The 21,628-nt window shown below is 41.0% G+C and overlaps 2 protein-coding genes across 2 annotated transcripts in view; both read left to right on the top strand.

The window, feature by feature from the left end:
• Positions 1 to 5,913: 5,913 nt before the first annotated feature.
• LOC100434209 (large ribosomal subunit protein uL24-like) lies at positions 5,914 to 6,302 on the top strand. The gene has a single exon (XM_054526189.2). The coding sequence runs from the start codon at positions 5,914 to 5,916 to the stop codon at positions 6,232 to 6,234; it is 321 nt and encodes a 106-aa protein (XP_054382164.1). The 3' UTR covers positions 6,235 to 6,302.
• Positions 6,303 to 17,284: 10,982 nt separating this feature from the next.
• UCK2 (uridine-cytidine kinase 2) overlaps positions 17,285 to 21,628 on the top strand; it is an 84,193-nt gene continuing 79,849 nt past the window's right edge. The window contains exon 1 of the mRNA XM_002809845.5: positions 17,285 to 17,735. Within this exon, the coding sequence (XP_002809891.2) occupies positions 17,637 to 17,735 (99 nt within the window). The 5' untranslated portion in view covers positions 17,285 to 17,636. The remainder of the gene's footprint in view (positions 17,736 to 21,628) is intronic.

The raw sequence follows: 21,628 nt of genomic DNA, 5'->3' as shown, positions 1-21,628 counted from the left end.
AACCCCGTCTCTACTAAAAATACAAAAATTAGCTGGGCATGGTGGCAGGTGCCTGCAATCTCAGCTACTCAGGAGGCTGAGGCAGAAGAACTGTTTGAACCCAGGAGGTGGAGGTTGCAGTGAGCTGAGATGGTACCACTGCACTCCAGCCTGGGTGACAGAGCAAGACTCTGTCTCAAAAAAATAAAAATAAAAATAAATAAATAAAACAAAAATTTTTACATTTTATGCTCATAGGAGAGATTGGCCTTTAATTTTCTATTCTTGTAATATGTTGTCAGGTTTTGGCATTAAAGTTATACTGGTCTCATAACTTGAGTTGTGAAATGTTTCATCTTCTCTCTAGTAGAGTCTGTATAATCTTGGCATTAACTCTTCTTTGAATGTTTGGTCGAATTCACTGGCAAAAGTATTAGGGCCTGGAATTTTATTTTGTTGTATTTTATTTCACTGGAAACTTTTCCATTTTGGAGTTCATTTCTGTGAAAGGAGTAAGACTCCATTCAGCATGAGGGGCAAAACCCCATAGTCTTGCCAGCAATAAATGATGCACTTAGTTGGGTACAAATAGGAAAAATGCATAGCTCTGCCAGCTTGAGAATGAGGTTTTGTTCAAAGCAAGTGGTGGAGCATACCACTGTAGGGACACCAGCGGGTGCACACCAGAGATACAGATTCTGCCATTTAAATCTGGATACGTTATTAGCGGGGGAAAAACCCAACAACCATTAAAAATAGAAAACAGAATTCAGAGTTGCTGCAATATATCACCTAAAATGTTGTTTTTTACCAGAAATTACTAGACATGCAAAAAGCAGGAAAGTATCATCCATATACGGGGGGGAAAAGCACTTAGTAAAACTGACTCTGAGTGGGCCCAGATTTTAGTTTTTACAGGCAAACACTTCAAAGTAGCTATTATAAATATGTTCAAAAAAAATTTTTTTTTTTTTGAGACAGAGTCTCGCTCTGTCACCCAGGCTGGAGTGCAGTGGCGCGATCTCAGCTCACTGCAACATCTGCCTCCTGAGTTCTGGCAATTCTCTTGCCTCAGCCTCCCAAGTAGCTGGATTACAGGCACGTGCCACCATGCCTGGCTAATTTTTGTATTTTTAGTAGAGACGGGGTTTAGCCATGTTAGCCAGGCTGGTCTCGAACTCCTGACCTCAAGTGATTCACCCGCCTTGGCCTCCCAAAGAGCTGGGATTATAGGCATGAACCACGGTACCTGGCTGTTCAAATAATTTTTAAAATGCTAACAATAAATCAACAAAAAGGAAGTCTAAATAGCGACATAGTATTTTTAAAAAAACACCAAAAAATGGAGGCCAGGCGTGGTAGCTCATGCCTGTAATCCCAGCACTTTGGGAGGCTGACGCAGGCAGATCACAAGGTCAGGAGTTCGAGTCCTGGTGCACGCCACCATGCTGGGCTAATTTTTGTATTTTTAGTAGAGACAGGGTTTTGGCATGTTGGCCAGACTGGTCTTGAACTCCTGGCCTCAGATGATCCACCTGCCTCAGCCTCCCAAAGTGCTGGGATTACAGGTGTGAGCCACCGCACCCAGCCAAAGAGAAAAATCTCTTAAAAGCAGCAAGAGAAAAATGACTCATCACATTTAGGGAAATGATACAGTTAACAGCCAACTTCTCATTAGAAGCAATGGAGGCCCGAAAGACAAAGTCAAAGTGCTGGAAAAACAAAACAAAACAAAACAATCTTTCAACCAAGAATTATATATCCAACAAAACCGTTTTTTTAAAAAAAGGAAGTTAAAATAAAGACATTACCAGATAAGCAAAAACTGAGAGAATATGTTGCTAGCAGACCAATATACTGCTAACCGATCAATCACAGATTGTGAAACTATATCAAAAAGCAAGATGGCTGGGCACTGTTCTAAACCATAGCATCAGTAAGATTTTAAGAACCTTCTTTTCAGGCTGGGTAAGGTGGCTTGCGCCTGTAATCCCAGCACTTTGGGAGGCCAAGGCAGGTAGATCACCTGAGGTCAGCAGTTCGAGACCAGCTGGGCCAACATGGTGAAACCCTGTCTCTACTAAAAATACAAAATTAGCTGGGTGTGGTGGCGCATTCCTATATCCCAGCTACTTGGGAGGCTAAGGTGGGAGAATCACTTGAACTTGGGAGGCGGAGGTTACAGTGAGCTGAGATCACGCCACTGCACTCCAGCCTGGGCAACAAGAGCGAAACTCTGTCTTAAAAAAAAAAAAAGCAAGATTCAACTATATACTGTCCACCAAAAGACATACTTTAGAGTTGTAGGCATAAACAGGTTAAAATTAAAAGACAGAAAATAATATACTATGCACACAGTAATCATAAGAGACCTGGAGTGGCTATTTTAATATCAGACAAAACAGGCTTTAGGACATATTAGAGACAAATAAGGACATTTCATTGTTAGAGACAAATAGAGACATTTCATAATGAAAAAGCATCAATATATAAAAATAACAATTATAAATATATATGTACCTAACAAGCCCCAAAATATATGAAGCAAAAAACCTGACATAATTCAAAAGAAAAATAGACAATCCACTTCACCCTCAGTATCTGGTGGCCAGGAGACGTGCCTTAAAGACCTTCACTTACAAGGAACAACATAATTGACCAAGACCCTAACTTGTGTACTCTGAGATCAACTGCTTCATTTGCTTCCTGGCCATGCTTCCCCTAGGCTACTATCAGCCAATGACTGCATGTAGCTGGAATGCTAAGGCAGCCTCATTCCCGGGAGATATGGGGCTCTTCGGATTATCAAGAACTTTGACTCGAGGACAACAGCTTTGCTGAAACTTTCTTATTCTGTATAGTAGTCTAGGGTGCTTCTACCCAACCTTGCTTCTCTCTCTCCTTCATTCAGATTTAGGTTGTATTGTAGTCTGATGACTTCTCCAGTTCCTTCTCTAATTTTTCTCATGGTCACCTCCCCTAATAAAATCTTTGTATACTTAATGCCGTCTTGGTGTCTGCTTCTTAAAAGGTCCAGACTAACACAAATGGTTCCAGGAGTGATCTAAGAAAATAGGCAGTAAGATGGGGACTTGGCTCACTTAGGACTAGTTCACCTACTGCCCAGCAAATGAAAAGGTTGCTGTTGTGGTTGTGAAGTGGGGCATGGCACAAGGTGGAGGCTCGGAGGCTGAAGATGTCACTAGTGGTAATGTGGGAAAATGCATCCCTAGAGGGGAATAGTGATGGATGAGAATGCTGTAGCAGGTGCAATATCTCAGGCCTTTCAAAAATATGGAGAAACAATGCTTTCAAGGACAGTGGAGCTGGAGTTGGCTGGTTGCTGCTAAGTCGTAGTGATACAACTACATAAGGATAATGAGAGACTGAGGACACTTAACAGTCAGCCAACATAGTGGCTCACCCCGTAATCTCAGCACTTTGGGAGGCTGAAGCAGGCAGATCACTTGAGATCAGGAGTTTGAGACCAGCCTGGCCAACATGGTGAAACCCTGTCTCTACTGAAAACACACACACACAAAATTAGCCAGGCATCATGGCACGTGCCTGTAATCCCAGCTACTCAGGAGGCTGAGGCAGGAGAATCTCTTGAACCCAGGAGGTGGAGAATGCAGTAAGCTGAGATCATGCCATTGCACTCCAGCCTGGGAGACACAGGGAGACTCCATCTCAAACAAACAAACAAACAATCAGTTAATGGTTAAGTGTGAGATTCAGAACCCGTGTGGTAGCTTACAAAGAGGCCCTTATCTCTTCTAGTAGAAGGACAGGCACATTTAGGCAGCAGGCTGAAGACTTAATATGTAGAGTCTTAAGCTCCATAGTTTTGCATTGCTCAGTCAAAGCAATAGTGAAGATGAGGGCTTGGTGACAAAAACCTGAGATCCTAAGATGTGGGTGAGAAGGCTTTGAAGAGTCTGGCCTCTGCAACCACTATGCCCCTGGACCCTCTGGGTTTACAGAGGTACCTTATCTTTCTTAATAAGAGCTAGCACTTTGGCTGTGCTGGAAATAGGTGCCCTCCTCTGATGCTGCCCTTACCCCCACCTCCTCTCCTGGCTACCAGGCTGATAACTGGGGTTGTGCTGGGCCTGATAAGAGAGAAAAGAGACTATGTACTTAAAAAAATGGCAAGGGCTGGATGTGGTGGCTCAAGCCTGTAATCCCAGCACTTTAGGAGGCCGAGGCGGGCGGATAACAAGGTCAGAAGATCGAGACCATCCTGGCTAACACAGTGAAACCCCGTCTGTAGTAAAAATACAAAAAATTAGCCAGGCGTGGTGGCATGCGCCTGTAGTCCCAGCTACTTGGGAGGCTGAGGCAGGAGAATAGCTTGAATTCGGGAGGTGGAGGTTGCAGTGAGCCAAGATTGCACCACTGCACTCCAGCCTGGGAGACAGAGGAGGACTCCATTTAAAAAAAAGAAAAAAAAAAAAAAAGGCAAGACTTAGCAGGAGTCAGGGGATTATTCCTGGGAATAGCATTTGAGGATGTTTAATCAAGGATGTCAGAATGGAAGACTGGATAAGCAAGAATTCACTGATGTGGGGGTACTTTCTCAGGACAAAAGATTTAATATTCTACTAGGAACTCCAGGAGATGGGACAAAGTTGCTGCAAGGATTTAAGAAGCCTGGAAAAAATAATGGCCAAATCTCAGAGAAGTGGAAATACCTGCCTTGCCCTGACAAACCGCAGAGGAAGGTGGGCATGCCGAAACTGATATGTAAGGCAAGAAGACCAACCAGATAATTATGTTCCATTGGAAGGCCTAGAGGACACACTGCTAAAGCCATCAGGAAGGAGCTGGAAGAGAGGTACCACTGATCCTAAGAAATTTGGTGGTGGCTCTCCTCTGCAGGCCAGGGCTAATCTAAGAGAAGAGGTCACAGTGTTGGGTTTATTAACACCCATTGAAATGACGGGGCCCCAAAGTAGTAGAAGTATGTGTTTTAAGGAATGGAATGGCAAAATAAGGCTTTTTGTTGTTGTTGATGATGATAATTTCATTAAATCAGGTAATTTGTTACACATTCGGAAAGGTGAATTAAAACTGAAATCTGGAGAGAAAAATAGGAATAATCTCTAGAGGAGGTGTTTAACTTTTGACTAGAGCTGATTAAGTTATTTATTATTTATTTAAAAATAAGGGGTTCTTTTATTCTATTGTATTCATATTATAATTTAATGTCATATTGAATTTATATTTTCTTGTATTCAACTTTATAAACTTCCAGCCTGGGGCTAGGAAAAATGCTGCTGAATTATGTCCTAGAGCTTTTATTTAGAAGTTAATCAAGATGATTATGTTCTCTTGGCTAACATTGGTTAATAGCTTAACATTTAAAATGCTATATCCCTTTAAAAATTTTTTATTCCTTTAACCTCTTTTCTATCTTAAGATACAAAATATATGTGTATATTTACAGATATAGATACACATCAATATACACATTTACATGTATACAAAATATGTATGTATGCATATGTGTGTGTATATATATATAGCACATTGGGAGGATACACACACACACACACACAGACACATACACACACAGTACATAGGTCAGGCATGGTGGCTCACACCTGTGATTCCAGAGCTTTGGGAGGATCACTTGAGGCCAGGAGTTCAAAACCAGCCTTGGCAACATAGTGAAACCCTATCTGTCCAAAAAAAAATAAAAAATTACCAAGCATGGTGGTGCATGCCTGTAGTCCTAGCTACTCAGGAGTCTGAGGCAGGAGGATTGCTTGGGGCCAGGAGTTTGAGGTTACCGTGAGCTATGATCACACCACTACACTTCAGTCTGGGTGACACAGCGGCCAAAATGAAGTTCAATCCCTTTGTGACTTCCAACCGAAGAAAAATCACAAAAGGCATTTCAATGCACCTTCCCACATTCACAGGAAGATTATGTCTTCCCCTCTTTCCAAAGAGTTAAGACAGAAGTACAACGTGCAATCCATGCCCATCCGAAAGGATGATGAAGTTCAGGTTGTACGAGGACACTATAAAGGTCAGCAAATTGGTAAAGTAGTCCAGGTTTACAGGAAGAAATATGTCATCTACATTGAATGGATGCAGCGGGAAAAGGCTAATGGCACAACTGTCCACGCAGGCATTCACCCCAGAAAGGTGGTTATCACTAGGCTAAAACTGGACAAAGACTGCAAAAAGATCCTTGAATGGAAAGCCAAATCTCGCCAAGTAGGAAAGGAAAAGGGCAAATACTAGGAAGAAACAATTGAGAAGATGCAGGAATAAACTAATCTTATATACAAGCTTTGATTAAAACTTGAAACAAACAAACAAAAAAGAAAAGATACAGGCTGGGTACAGTGGCTAACATCTGTAATCTCTGCACTCTGGGAGGCTGAGGTGGACAGATTGCTAGAGTCTAGGGGTTCGAGGTCAGCTGGGCAACATGGCAAAACCCTGTCTCTATAAAAAATACAAAAGTCAGCCCCGTGTGGTGACACTCAAATGTAGTCCCAGCCACTTGCGACACTGAGGTGGGAGGATCGCTTGAGCCCAGGAGGCAGAGGTTGCAGTGAGCTGACATTGCACTACTGCACTACTGCACTACTGCACCCCTGCCTGGGTGACATAGCAAGACCCTGTCTCAAAAAAAAATGTATATATATATAATATATACATTATATATATAATGTAGATATATAATATAATGTAGATATATATTATATATATAATGTAGATATATACAATATATTATATATAATGTAGATATATATAATATATTATATATAATGTAGATATATAATATATATAATGTAGATGTATATAATGTATATAATGTAGATATACATTATATATAATGTAGATATATTATATATAATATAAAATGTAGATATATTATATATAATATATAATGTAGATATATAATAAATATTATTTCTAATGTAGATATATATAATATACAATATATAATGTAGATATAATATATAATACATATAATGTAGATATATAATATATATAATATATAATGTAGATATATAATATAATATATATAATGTAGATATATAATGTATATTATATATAATGTAGATATATAATGTATATTATATATAATGTAGATATATAATGTATATTATATATAATGTAGATATATATTATATATTACGTATATAATGTAGATATATATTATATATATTACGTATATAATGTAGATATATATTATATATTACGTATATAATGTAGATATATATTATATACATTACGTATATAATGTAGATATATATTATATATTATATATGATGTAGATATATGATATATTATATATTATATATCATGTAGATATATATTATATATCATATATCATGTAGAGATATGATATATATCATATATCATGTAGAGATATATGATATATATCATATATCATGTAGAGATATATATATCATATATCATGTAGAGATATATATATCATATATCATGTAGAGATATATATATCATATATCATGTAGAGATATATGATATATATATCATATATCATGTAGAGATATATGATATATATCATATATCATGTAGAGATATATGATATATATCATATATCATGTAGAGATATATGATATATATCATATATCATGTAGAGATATATGATATATATCATATATCATGTAGAGATATATGATATATATCATATATCATGTAGAGATATATGATATATATCATATATCATGTAGATATATATGATATATATCATATATCATGTAGATATATATGATATATATCATATATCATGTAGATATATATGATATATATTATATCATATATCATGTAGATATATATGATATATATTATACATATAATGTAGATATATATGATATATATTATACATATAATGTAGATATATATGATATATATTATACATATAATGTAGATATATATGATATATATTATACATATAATGTAGATATATATGATATATATTATACATATAATGTAGATATATATGATATATATTATACATATAATGTAGATATATATTATAGATAATATATAATGTAGATATATATGTATTATATATAATGTAGATATATAATATATATTATATATTATGTAGATATATAATATATGTATTATATATGTAGATATATATAATATATATTATCTATAATGTAGATATATAATATATATTATCTATAATGTAGATATATATAATATATATTATCTATAATGTAGATATATAATATATATTATATATAGTGTAGATATATATAATATATATTATATATATAATGTAGATATATATAATATATATTATATATAATGTAGATATATAATATATATTATATATAGTGTAGATATATATAATATATATTATATATATAATGTAGACATATATAATATATATTATATATAATGTAGATATATATAATATATATTATATATATAACGTAGATATATAATATATTATATATAATGTAGATATATAATATATTATATATAATGTAGATATATATAATTTATATATAATGTAGATATATAATATATATTATATATAATGTAGATATATATAATATATATTATATATAATGTAGATATATATAATATATATTATATATAATGTAGATATATATAATATATATTATATATATAATGTAGATATATATAATATATATTATATATATAATGTAGATATATATAATATATATTATATATATAATGTAGATATATATAATATATATAATGTAGATATATAATATATATTATATATAATGTAGATATATAATATATATTATATATATAATGTAGATATATAATATATATTTATATATAATGTAGATATATTATATATTATATATTCTATATAATGTAGATATATAATATATATTATATATAATGTAGATATATAATATATATTATATATATAACGTAGATATATAATATATATTATATATATAATGTAGATATATAATATGTATTATATATATAATGTAGATACATAGATGTAGATACAGATACACACATAATTTTTAAATCTTATTTTTCTAGTTCTGATGACCTAACCAGCTGAAGATCTTGCAAACTCTCTCAGGAGAGGTATCCAGGGATCAAACCAGTCTCTTCCACCACCCTGAAAGGAGAACTTGCTTAACTGACTCTCTCTCTTCAGTTCAAGGCCTTTTCAGTTACACCAGGGTTTCTTAATCAAGGATCTTTGGAGTTCTTCATGAATGGGTTTCTTGAGCTCTCTGAACCCTGTTGAGTTATCCTCAACATTCTATCTGTGTGTGCATACACAGTGTTTTCCTGGGGAGTCTGTTGCTTTTGTTTGTTTCTCAGTGTCTCTGACTAAAAATATTTCTGAAACACTAGCATTCATCACTTGAAGCTGTAGGCATCCTTGCCACCAAGAACAGCTATAATTTCATTCTGAAGGAAAACCAAACTAATCTTCTCTCCTAATGACCTGGGGAGAGTTCACTTCAAGACACCAAAGTAACTTTTAGTAACATACCATGAACACTGAGCAAGAACTAATCTATCTAACCTCATTTGGCTTCCAACATCACTTGGCACCTCAGCCCATCATCTTGAGGAAAGTCAAACCTGCCATCCTTGGCCACCAGTTCAAATACAAGCCACTAGACTAAATGTAACTACTTCTCTGACATTGATGCCATCAGCAGTACCATCCTCTGCTTCTCCTCTTGACAATCACCAGAGCTCTGAGACTAGGGTGAGGCAAAGTGGGTGCCTAGGGTATGAAGGAGCTGCTCCTTTCCCACCCTGCACTTGCGCTTGCTCAACCCAAAAGTCAGTGCCTCCTCACTTTTTGCACTCAAGGCACATCCCTTGTCTCACCCTAATCCCAGCTCTATATCACCAACTATAATGCATCCATTATGACCTGATGGAAAGAGCATCAGCCACAGGAGGAGGGAAGAGGTAGTAGCAGATTATCTGCAGAGACAGTAACCTAAGAACTAATCAGGGAAAATGAAAGAAGTCATTGCATAAAAGTGGGATAGCAACGATTAAGACATCAAAAAGTGGGCAAAGGATATGAACAGACACTTCTCAAAAGAACACATTTATGCAGCCAAAAGACACATGAAAAAATGCTCATCATCACTGGCCATCAGAGAAATGCAAATTAAAACCACAATGAGATACCATCTCACAAGTTAGAATGGCAATCATTAAAAAGTCAGGAAACAACAGGTACTGGAGAGGATGTGGAGAAACAGGGACACTTTTACACTGTTGGTGGGACTGTTAACTAGTTCAACCATTGTGGAAGTCAGTGTGGCGATTCCTCAGGGATCTAGAACTAGAAATACCATTTGACCCAGCCATCCCATTACTGGGTATATACCCAAAGGACTACAAATCATGCTGCTATAAAGACACATGCACACGTATGTTTATTGCGGCACTATTCACAATAGCAAAGACTTGGAACCAACCCAAATGTCCAACAATGATAGACTGGATTAAGAAAATGTGGCATATAACCCCGTCTGGGAGGAAGTGAGGAGCACCTCTGCCCGGCCGCCCTGTCTGGGAGGTGAGGAGCGCCTCTGCCCAGCCGCCCCGTCTGGGAGGTGAGGAGCGCCTCTGCCCAGCCGCCCCGTCTGGGAGGTGAGGAGCGCCTCTGCCCGGCCGCCCTGCCTGGGAGGTGTACCCAACAGCTCTGAAGAGACAGCGACCATCGGGAGCGGGCCATGAGGACAATGGCGGTTTTGTTGAAGAGAAGGGGGGGAAGTGTGGGGAAAGGAAGGAGAGATCAGATTGTTGCTGTGTCTGTGTAGAAAAAGGTGGGCATAGGAGACTCCATTTTGTTCTGACTAGGAGAAATTCTTCTGCCTTGGGATGCTGTTGATCTATGGCCTTTCCCCCAGCCCCGTGCTCTCTGAAACATGTGCTGTGTCAACTCAGGGTTAAATGGATTAAGGGCGGCGCAAGATGTGCTTTGTTAAACAGATACTTGAAGGCAGCATGCTCTTTAAGAGTCATCACCATTCCCTAATCTCAAGTACCCAGGGACACAAACACTGCAGAAGGCCGCAGGGACCTCTGCCTAGGAAAACCAGAGACCTTTGTTCATGTGTTTATCTCCTGACCTTCTCTCCACTATTATCCTATGAACCTGCCATATCCCCCTCTCCGAGAAACACCCAAGAATGATCAATAAATACTTAATTAAAAAAAAAAAAAAGAAAATGTGGCATATATACACCATGGAATACTATGCAGCCATAAAAAATGATGAGTTCATGTCCTTTGTAGGGACATGGATGAAATTGGAAATCATCATTCTCAGTAAACTATCACAAGGACAAAAAACCAAACACCACATGTTCTCACTCATAGATGGGAATTGAACAATGAGAACACATGGACACAGGAAGGGGACCATCACACTCTGGGGACTGTTGTAGGGTGGGGGGAAGGGGGAGGGATAGCATTAGGAGATATATCTAATGCTAAATGACGAGTTAATGGGTGCAGCACACCAGCATGGCACATGTATACATATGTAACTAACCTGCACATTGTGCACATGTACCCTAAAACTTAAAGTATAATAATTATAATAATAATAATAATAATAAAAAATAGCAAAAAAAAAAAAAAAAAGAGACTGGTGACAAGAAAAGAAGTAAAGGATCAGATATGGGTCTAGGTGAACAGGATGAAGCCAAACAGCTTAGAACATGGTGAATAAAACACGGATTCTGGGGCCTCCTCTTAACAGGTGCTGGTAGCTGGCTGGGCAAGACAATAGAACTCTTGACTTTATCTCAGCCTATTTTCAAAGAATCACATTAGAAAGTGTCCTAGTATGGGGAAGGGAGAGAAAAATCAGAAAATCTCTACAACATACAGAAATCTGTATATTAATTTTTTCAATTCTGTGAAGGCTTCTTCTTATGAGATTTCTGAAGTTGGGCCAACTAAAATTTAAGGGCCGTTGAATGACTATTATCTTTGCTGAGAGAGGGTATATGCTAAATTCAACAAAATTAATAACCTACATTTGCATAATGTCTTACAGGTTATGATGTTCTCTGATGCTGTCTTTTTAAATCTCAGTCATTTCTCTTTGCTTTTGCCCATTTCTGTTCCCATTTCCTAAAACTCTTTCTTCTAGCCTTCTGGTTGACACCAATTTTTTTTTAAACAGCTTTATTAAGATATAATTCACATACCATGCAATTCACCAATTTAAATTGTACAATTCAATGGCTTTTACTATATTCAAAGTTGTGCAACCATCATGACAATTTTAAAACATTTCCTTCACCCCGAAAGAAATCCTGGACCCATTAGCAGTCTCTCTCCATTTCCCACACTAACCTCCCTAGCCATAGGCAGCCACAAATCTACATCGGACGGGACCCATTCTGGACATTAATTTTTAATTTTTATTTGAAAGTGTCCCTGTAATCCCAGCACTCTGGGAGGCCAAGTTGGGAAGATCACTTGAGCCCAGGAGTTCGGGACCAGCCTGGGCAACATGGCAAAACCCCGTCTCTACAAAAAATACAAAAATTAGCCGGGCGTGGTGGTGTGCACCTGTAGTCCCAGCTCCTTGGGAGGCTGAGGTGGGAGGATCACTTGGGCCTGGGGAGGTCAAGGTTGCAAGTGAGCTATGATCATGCCACTGCATTCCAGTCTGGGTAACAGAGTGAGACCCTGTTTCAAAAAGAAAAAAAAAAAATACAGAAAGAAAGAAAGTGCCCTTGGGGATTAGGAATTCTTACTTTTGGAACGCCTGACCCCTAAATGGTGGACATCTGTGATAAATCAGAGAGCTGTGACAGAACTAGGGGGGGAAGGGGAAATAGTATTTAACAACTACTATGTACTAATGTGTATCATTACTTTCATAACCATCCTGTGAGTGAGGTATCATTTAGCAGTTGAAGAAACTGAGGTTTATAGAAATTATGTAACCTGGCCTGGTGTGGTGGCTGATGCCTATAATCCCAGCACTTTGGGAAGCTGAGGTGGGCAGATAGCTTGAGCTCAGGAGTTTGAGACCAGCCAGGGCAACATGGTGAAACCTCACCTCTACCAAAAGTACAAAAATTAGCCGGGCATGGTGGCTGGCGCCTGTAGTCCCAGCTACTTTGGGAGCTGAGGCAGGAGGACTGCTTGAGCCCAGGAGACAGAGGTTGCAGTGAGCCAAAATAGCACCACTGCACTATAGCCTGGGCAACAGACTAAGACTCTGTCTCAAAAAAAAAAAAAGAAAAAAAAAAGAAAAGAAAAATTATGTAACCTGTCAAAGGTTATAAAGTTAGTAACAAAGTAAGATTATAAATCTTTGTTTTCTGACTACGGCTTATTCATCTTCTTTGCACCAGAACAGTGGTTCTCGAACGTTGGTGGGCATGAGAATCACCTGGAAGGCTTATAAAACACAAGACTGTGGAGCTCCACACACAGAGTTTCTGATTTACTAGTTCTGGGGTGGTGCTTAAGCATTTGCATTCCCAGATGCTGCTGCTGCCGGTCTGAGACTGCACTATGTTGTGCTGCCTAACAGTACCTGAGAATGTAATTGATTAAGGTCACAGAGCTAGATGTGACTGATTAAGGTCAGAGAGCTTTAACGTCATCCAGCCATCTTTTCAGAACAGTACTTATGATCTGACAAAGCAACTGCTGATTGATAAAATGTGGAAAGTAATTAGAAAGGTAATACAGAGAACAATAATGCTTCGGATACATGATGAAGTGTGATAACATCTATTTTGCTGGCTGGGGAATGAGATAAACAAATAGAGAATTGATCATGGTGCATGAAGCACCTAGAGCAAGAACATTTCAGTTGGGTGCAAAATGTAATGTTCCTTGTCTAGTTCAGAACTATGGCTACTCAAGGGGAGAAGGCAGGCAGACAAAGGACTGTCAACAGCAATGTCTCTTATTGTTCTTTGGCTACAGCTGCACTTGCATACTCATGCTGACTTCATGCCCAAATGTTAACTAGGCCAGAACTTGATCAGACTGAAATCTGTAAAAGAAAAAAAAAATCATCACAGATACCAAGAAAATGTATTTCCTTGAATCTGTTCTAACTCTGAATTTTGTTAAAAAATTCGATTTTTTTTTTTTTTTTTAAGTGGGAGGGAAAGGAGGACAGCTCAAAATCACTTAATTCAGAATCTGCAGTGTAATTGTTATGGTAGGCTCGTGATTTGAACATCCCTAGCTATGGGATTTGGTGACCAAGCTCCCAAGAGAGAATGACACAGCACAGGGAATAGCACAGGCAGCTTGCCTTGCTTTGTAGGGGGCAGAGATGTGAAAGTGCTTGTTGAGGTCAGTGGAGCTGAGAGTACTCTTTGTAATTTAAATGGACACGGGTAATTTCCTTATATGTAGGCAAGCCAGCCCTAGGGATAGGAAGGAGAAAGAAAAACAGGGAGTACACAGTGCAGATGGCAGCCCTCTGCTAATTAGGCCTTACCTTTATATAGAATGCTTTTGATTTTTTCAGACACTTTCATGTATATTAACTCATGCGCAGAGGTCAAATATTATTATTATTAAACAAAGTGCAGAGAAGTATGGAGAATGAGCTCAGTTAATGAATTAGCTCAACTAGGTAATAGATGCATTAAGATTAGATGGGGACAGTCACTCTGGAATGCCGGGAAAACAAAACATTCAGAAATAAGTGTAGTAACCACATTAATACAATCAAGGGAACAAGCCTTTCCTTCCAAAGTGACGGAAATTAAGTTTACTTGTTGGTGTCTTACTTCCATATTCATTCATTTGTTCATTTGTTTATCATATATTAAATGCTTCCTACTTGCTTGTCATTCTGCTCAGTGGGCCTGGGGGATGTAGAAATGAAACATTATGTCTTTTCATTTGTTGAGGCCCTACAAGGTGCCATAACTGTTCCAGGCGCTGGGGATATAGTAATTAAAAACAAAACAAAACAAAACAAAACAAAACAAACAAGAAATGTATAAGCCAGTGGGGAGTAAGTCAATTAAAATTAACAAAGCAAAAGGAAATAAGTCCTATAATAAAAATGCCTTGATGGATAGAGGGATGGGTAGATGACCAGTTATGTTTTAAAGCAAGTATATATATATATAGTACAATGTTAGTGATAGAGTCTAGGTGGTGGGTATATTGGTGTTTGCTGTAAAATCTTTCAACTGTGCTTGAAAATTTTTATGATAAAATATTATGGAAGAAACACTATAGGAATGACAAGGAAGGTGCAGATTTGAGAAAATTTTCTGAAAGACATGGCATTCTTTTTTTTTTTTTAAGAGACAAGTCGATAGAGGAGTGCAATGGCATGATCACAGCTGCAAACTCGAACTCCTGGGCTCAAGTGATCCTCCCGCCTCAGCCTCTGGTGTAGCTGGGACTACAGATGTGCACCACCATGCCCAGTTAATTTTTGTACTTTTTGTGGAGATGGGGGGGGGTCTCATTATGTTGCCCAGGCTGGTTTCGAACTCGTAGCCTCAAGTGATCCTCACTCTTCTCCCTCCCAAAATGTTGGGATTACAGGCATGAGCCACCCCACTGGCCTTTGGCATTCCTTTATCCTCCTCTTCTTCTCCTTAACTACCTAATATCCCCATGCTAACCCTTAGTTGTAGGTTCAACTTCCAAATTCCAATGGGCTATAAAGAGTTCTACAAAAGTCCATAACGACTAATAAATCTATCTAGTAGAGAAAAGACCTTTTGGAGAAGAGGCTAACTCTAGGACCACCTAAAATTCACCCACTCCATAGCTATTTGGTAAGGCACCCCTTTAGGAAACTTCACCCAAATGCCTGCTTCTGGGTACCAGGTAGTGGCCACTCTCCCCATCTTTGTTTCCTGTCTGAGCTGCTACCGAGTTTGGTGTTACATGGTGACATAAAATACAGTCATCCCTAGATATATGCGGAGGGACTGGTCCCAGGACCAGGACCAAATCCACACATGAAGTCCCACAGTCAGCCCTGAGGAACCTGCACAAATACTGTATTTTCCATCTGCCTTTGGTTAAAAAAAAAAAAACTGCATAAAAATGAACCTCACAGTTTGAACCAGTGTTGTTCAAGTGTCAACTGTAATTTAAAAGTGAAAAAAAGTTTGTGTTTTCTGGTGTCCTTTTGTTTTGTTTTTGTTTTTGTTTTTTGACACGGGCTCTGGCTCTGCTGACCAGGCTGGAGTGCAGTGGGGAGATCATGGCTCACTGCAGCCTTGATTTCCCTGACTTGAGAGAAAATTATTTTTTTCAAAATAATTTTCAATTTTAGGTAATTTACTAAGTTTCAAAAGATAATGCTATTAACGTAAATTCTGTTTTAGATTGTCGGCCCCATCAGCTCATTGATACTAGTCCCAAGTTCACAGGAGAAGAGACTGGAAGTTACTAGGCTAGTCCTGCCTCTCTCAGGTGTGTCCCAGCAAAACTTTTCTTTCCAGTTTCAGCGCTTTAGAGACCTTTTCTCTTCAAACACTAATACAGGGGCTAGACTGTACCAGCACTGTTCTGAGAACTTTACATATACTAATTCATTTAATTCTCACAAAAATCCTGGGATGTAATTGCCATTATTATTCCCATTTAACAGATGAGAACACTGAAGCAAAGAGAGATTAAGTAACTTGCTCAGGGACCTGGAAGTGAATGCAGAAATCTGGCTCCAGAGGTGGAGTCTGAAACTGCCTTTCTAAGTGACTGATTGCCAATCTCTGGAAAACCGGTTCAATTGAAGGTATTACTGGATCAAAATGTCAGTATGTTTTCAGATACCCTAACTCCATCGGAAGCTCAGTGTATGGGATTTGAGATACTGCGGTTTAGAAGGGAATTGCTTTTCCAATGGAGGGCACCCTTCAGATAAGCCCCTCAAATTGCCCTTCTCTAGAGAGTCGCATGAGGACAGGCCTGCTAAAAAGGATGGCGCTGGGGGGTTTCCAAGACAGGAAATATCTAAAGCCAGCGGCTGACATATTATCTTGGCGAAAGGGAGAAGGAAAAAAAACCCTCATTTTTTGGAAACACAAGTTTTTAGCCTGGATAATGGGTAAATGACATTAACTCTTTGTTCCACCCTAATCTTTTTGTTCAAATTTTGCTTCTCAAACCTGGGCCATTCCTTCTTATTTAATCTGCCTATTATTTCTTTCAAGCTTTTTATCCCTTCTGAAATAGGTGGTAGCATACCAAATTAAAATACAGAACAGCCTCTTTCTCCCAGGGTCCGCTAGGGCGCGTCCGGAAAAAGGGTTAACAGGGCGGGTGGGAGGGAAGGTCGGGCTCACACCTTTCGCAGAGACCTCGGGCGGCGGCGGGGCCCGGGAGGGGCGGAGGCTGGGGCCAGACGCCTCGCCGCCTCCGCCTCGGCGAATAGCAGCGCGCTGCCCGCCCGGATTGGAGCAGCAGCATCACGCTGACCTCTGCCTGGGATGTAAACCGGCCCAGCCGCTGCGGGCAAAGGAAGGCTCTTGGCTCCTCCGGGAAACCCAGCCCCATCACCGGGCTCCGAGCGGCTCGCAGGCGAGCGGCAGCGACCTCAGCCCCGGCAGCGCCCAGCGGCGGCTGCGGAAAGCGGAGGGAGTCCGACGCGGGCGCGGGCGGCGAGCGTGCGTCCGTTCGCACAGGCAGCGGGAGGAGGGGCGGCGCGAACCATGGCCGGGGACAGCGAGCAGACCCTGCAGAACCACCAGCAGCCCAACGGCGGCGAGCCCTTCCTTATAGGCGTCAGCGGGGGAACGGCTAGCGGCAAGGTACGGCGGGGCCCGGAGCCGCGCTCCCTTCCCGGCTCCTGTCCCCGAGCGGCGCATGTGGCCGGCGGCCGTGGGCCGTGTCAGTTGCTGCAGCCACCGCGTGGCCCGCGCGCCTCCGCTCTCGGCCGCGCTCCAGCGCCGAGTGCGCCCGGCGCGGCATGGGGGCGCTGCGGCGGGGGCGGGCGAAGACTCGGGCCTTGGAGGTTCTGGGGGTACGCAGCCACGATCGCAGGGCGGGAGTGCTCCCCTCGCTTTTCTCCCCCCGCGTTAATAACTCGTGGCCGGGGTCCTATGGGGGAAGGGCAGGGAAGCGGATGCTTATTGTTTTGCAAGTCCAGTGTCGGGGGAGAGGGCTTTCCGCAGGATCCCCCACGAACCCCCGATGGACCCCCCCCCAAGCCCCGGTCTGGCGCAGACGTGCTCGCCCCGCGGCGCAGCCTGGTGCCGAGGGCGGAGCGAGCCGGGAAGCGCGGCCGGGAGGGCGAGGGTGGCGGGAACGCGCGAGGCGGCATCCCGGGGAAGGGGACCCCCGTGTGGGGCTGCGCGCAAGGGCTGGGGATTACAGGGGTTTCCGGGTAAAAGTCTGAGAGCCAAATAGGTGCCGTGACATCAATGAAACGATAATAGTAGGGGCTTTTGTTTTTTAAGGTTGTAAGAGGAAACGTGGTCGGCTTCAATGAGAAAGTTGTACTGGCTCCATGCTCTTCGGTGTCCGGGACGTACGCGTCTTGGATCCACGGAAGGGGGTCATCGTATGGGTGTCTGACCCTCTTAGGAGCCTGTTTCCTTTGTTTTATCAGCAAGGCAAGGAGAGACAAGGGAAATAACTTCCTAGCTTTACCCGGGGTTTTTTTCTGCAGGTGGAGAAGGGTGGAGTCCTCCCAGATGGTTCTTTCTTTGCTCCCCTAACAGCCTTTAAGATGTGGCTACTTGTTTTTCCCACCGTTTAACACCCTCCAACTTCATTTGGAGCACAGGTTCCTCAAGGGATCCTGAGAGCTGGGTGCTGGGTGCTGGTTTGGAGAGGCAGGATGATGCTTCCCCCGGCTGGGGAGAGCAGAGCAGGAAGGCTGGTTGGCGCCATGAGGAAAGAGCCACGAGGTTTTAGCTCCCGAACCGACTCGTCAGTAGCCCCTCCTCCATTTTGGTTTTACATTTTTCCCTCCTGGTGTGGACTACTTTAGCGCAAGGAGCCCAGCCAGACACGGCGGCTGGAACTGCTGGACTTCTTTATTGATGAAGTTGATCTCGTCCCTAGCTCCCAGGGTTAGGAATCGGCCTGCTTTAGGTCCTGAAGTTTCTGTTCTGTGTGCTCCCTGGTTGAAGGCTTTTAAAAAAAATTTGTAATTTTTGAATGTGTTCTTTACTATGACTTATACTAGTAATTCAAAGCAAAACCAGAATGCTAGCCCTTTCAGGAAGCTTTACCTGTTCTTTTAGAATTATTCTTGCTCTTCTGGCATATTCCTGTTGGATTGGAAGCATTTTTTGTTGTTGTTGTTCATGGCTGTTTTCCCAGCCCTCCTTAGCACAATGCCTGCTTGGCATGTAGTGGGGTCAAAATTTTAAGCTGAAGTCCAGTCCTCCTAAAGTGGGGAGGAGGCTTAAACTTGCATATGAGCTTTTAGAAACAAAATGATCTTGGTAATCATCTAAATAAGTTAGTTACCACGAGGGTGAAAACTGCGACCCTGAAAGGTGAATAACTCTGTTGTTCTTGTGTGTTTCTCAGTCGTCACCTGTTCTAACTTGGTAATCAAGCTTTTGGTGTTACTTGGGTAAAAAGTGTGGGATGGGAATAGTGGTGAGCCAATATGGGAGTAGCTAATTCTCTGCTATTTTTCATCCAGGAGGAAGAGTGTAGAAACTCCCAAGAAAGAAAGGGTCTGTTTTTCTGCAGTTTTCAAAGCATGTTGTACATTTTTATTTAATAATTTAATTTTTGAGACAAGGTCTGGCATTTCCACCTAGCCCAGAGTTAAGTGGCGCTGTCACGGCTCACTGCAGCCTCAGCCTCAACCTGGAGTAACTGGCACTACAGGCTGGCACTATCACGACTGGCTAATTTTTTTGTTTGTTTGTTTTGTTTTGTTTTTGAGACAGGGTCTCAGTCTTGCCCAGGCTGGAGTGCCGTGGTGAGATCTTGGCTTACTGTACCCTTCGCCTCTCGGGCTCAAGTGATCCTCCCACTTCAGCCTCCAGAGTAGCTGAGACTACAGGCTTGCACCATCATGCCCGACTAATTTTTTTTTTTTTTTTTTTTTTGTAGAGAAGGGGTTTTGCCATGTTGCCAGGCTGATCTCAAATGCCTAGACTTAAGTGATCCGCCCGCCTCTGCCTCCCAAAGTGCTGGGATTACAGGTGTGAGCCACTACCTGGGCTGGCTTTTTAATCTTTATTTTTTTTATTATTATTTTTTTGAGACAGAGTCTTGCTCTGTTGCCCAGGCTGGAGTGCAGTGGCACGATCTCGGCTCACTGCAAGCTCCGCCTCCCGGGTTCATGCCATTCTTCTGCCTCAGCCTCCCAAGTAGCTGGGACTACAGGTGCCCGCCACCATGCCTGGCCAATTTTTTTGTATTTTCAGTAAACACGGGGTTTCACCATGTTAACCAGGATGGTCTCAATCTCCTGACCTCGTGATCCGCCCGCCTCGGCCTCCCAAAGTGCTGGGATTACAGGCGTGCGCCACCGCCCCCGGCAATCTTTATTTTTTGTAGAGATAGGTCACCATGTTGCCCAAGCTTGTTTGTACATTTTTGACATACGAATGATTTGATAGTTTGTCATCCTTTAAGATTATTGATATTTTTGTTATTAAAAAAGTCCAAGACTGGGCCTGGTGGCTCACGCCTGTAATCCTAGCGTTTTGGGAGGCAGAGACAGGAGGATTGCTTGAGCGCGGGAGTTTGAGACCAGCCTGAGCAACATAGTGAGACCCCGTCTGTATAAAATGAAAATTGTGGTGGGTTGAGAAAGTTATTTTGACCTATGTTAAAAACCAGATTCTCAGCTTGGGCAACATGGTGAGACTTGTTCTCTACAAAAAATAAAATTATCCAGGTGTGGTGGTGCAGGTCTAGAGGCTGAGGTGGGAGGAATGCTTGAGTATGGGAGGTCGAGGCTGCAGTGAGCTGTGATTGTGCCACTACACTCCAGCCTGGGTGACAGAGCAAGACCTGTCTCGAACAAAAACCAAAAAAGATTATGGCTGAGTACGGTGGCTCACACCTCTAGTCCCAGCACTTTGGGAGGCCAAGGAAGGAGGATGGCTTCAAAACCAGCCTGGGCAACAGAGAGAGACCCCATCTCTACGAAAAAATAAAAATTAGCCATGTATGGTGGTTTGTGCCACCAGCTTCTCAGGAGGCTGAGGCAGGAGGATGGCTTGAGCCTAGGACTTGGAGGCTGCAGTGAGCTTTGATGGTGCCACTGTACTCCAGACTGGGCAACATAGCAAGACCCCATCTCAAAACCAAACCAAACCAGATTCTCATATTTCCCCCTAAAGGACAGGTGTAGTAATAACACTAAAAGGGGGAAAAAACCCAGGCTAAACTTCTTTGCCTGCGTGTATATCTGTGACTTTTAGGTGCCATTCTGTTTCCTTTTCATCTTTGCTTGTTCCTTGTTCTGTGACCTCTTCATTGGACAACTAAAATAGCCTCTGAAACGAGAAAAATCTGCTCCATTACACTGCCATCAGAGTGGTCTTCCTTAGGAATAGCTCTGGTTGTGCCATTTTCCTTTTTGGAAACCTTAGGTAACTCCCCACTGCTCAGTACAGGTCAAACACTTCAGTACAGTACAAATCCCCTTGGCCCCTGAATATGGTCCCAGGCTATTATTTTTATTTTTTATTTTATTTTTTATTGAGATGGAATCTCACTCTGT

Source organism: Pongo abelii, chromosome 1 (assembly GCF_028885655.2).
Source record: "Pongo abelii isolate AG06213 chromosome 1, NHGRI_mPonAbe1-v2.0_pri, whole genome shotgun sequence".
Classification (NCBI taxonomy): domain Eukaryota; kingdom Metazoa; phylum Chordata; class Mammalia; order Primates; family Hominidae; genus Pongo; species Pongo abelii.
This window is presented reverse-complemented; position numbering and strand designations above follow the sequence as displayed.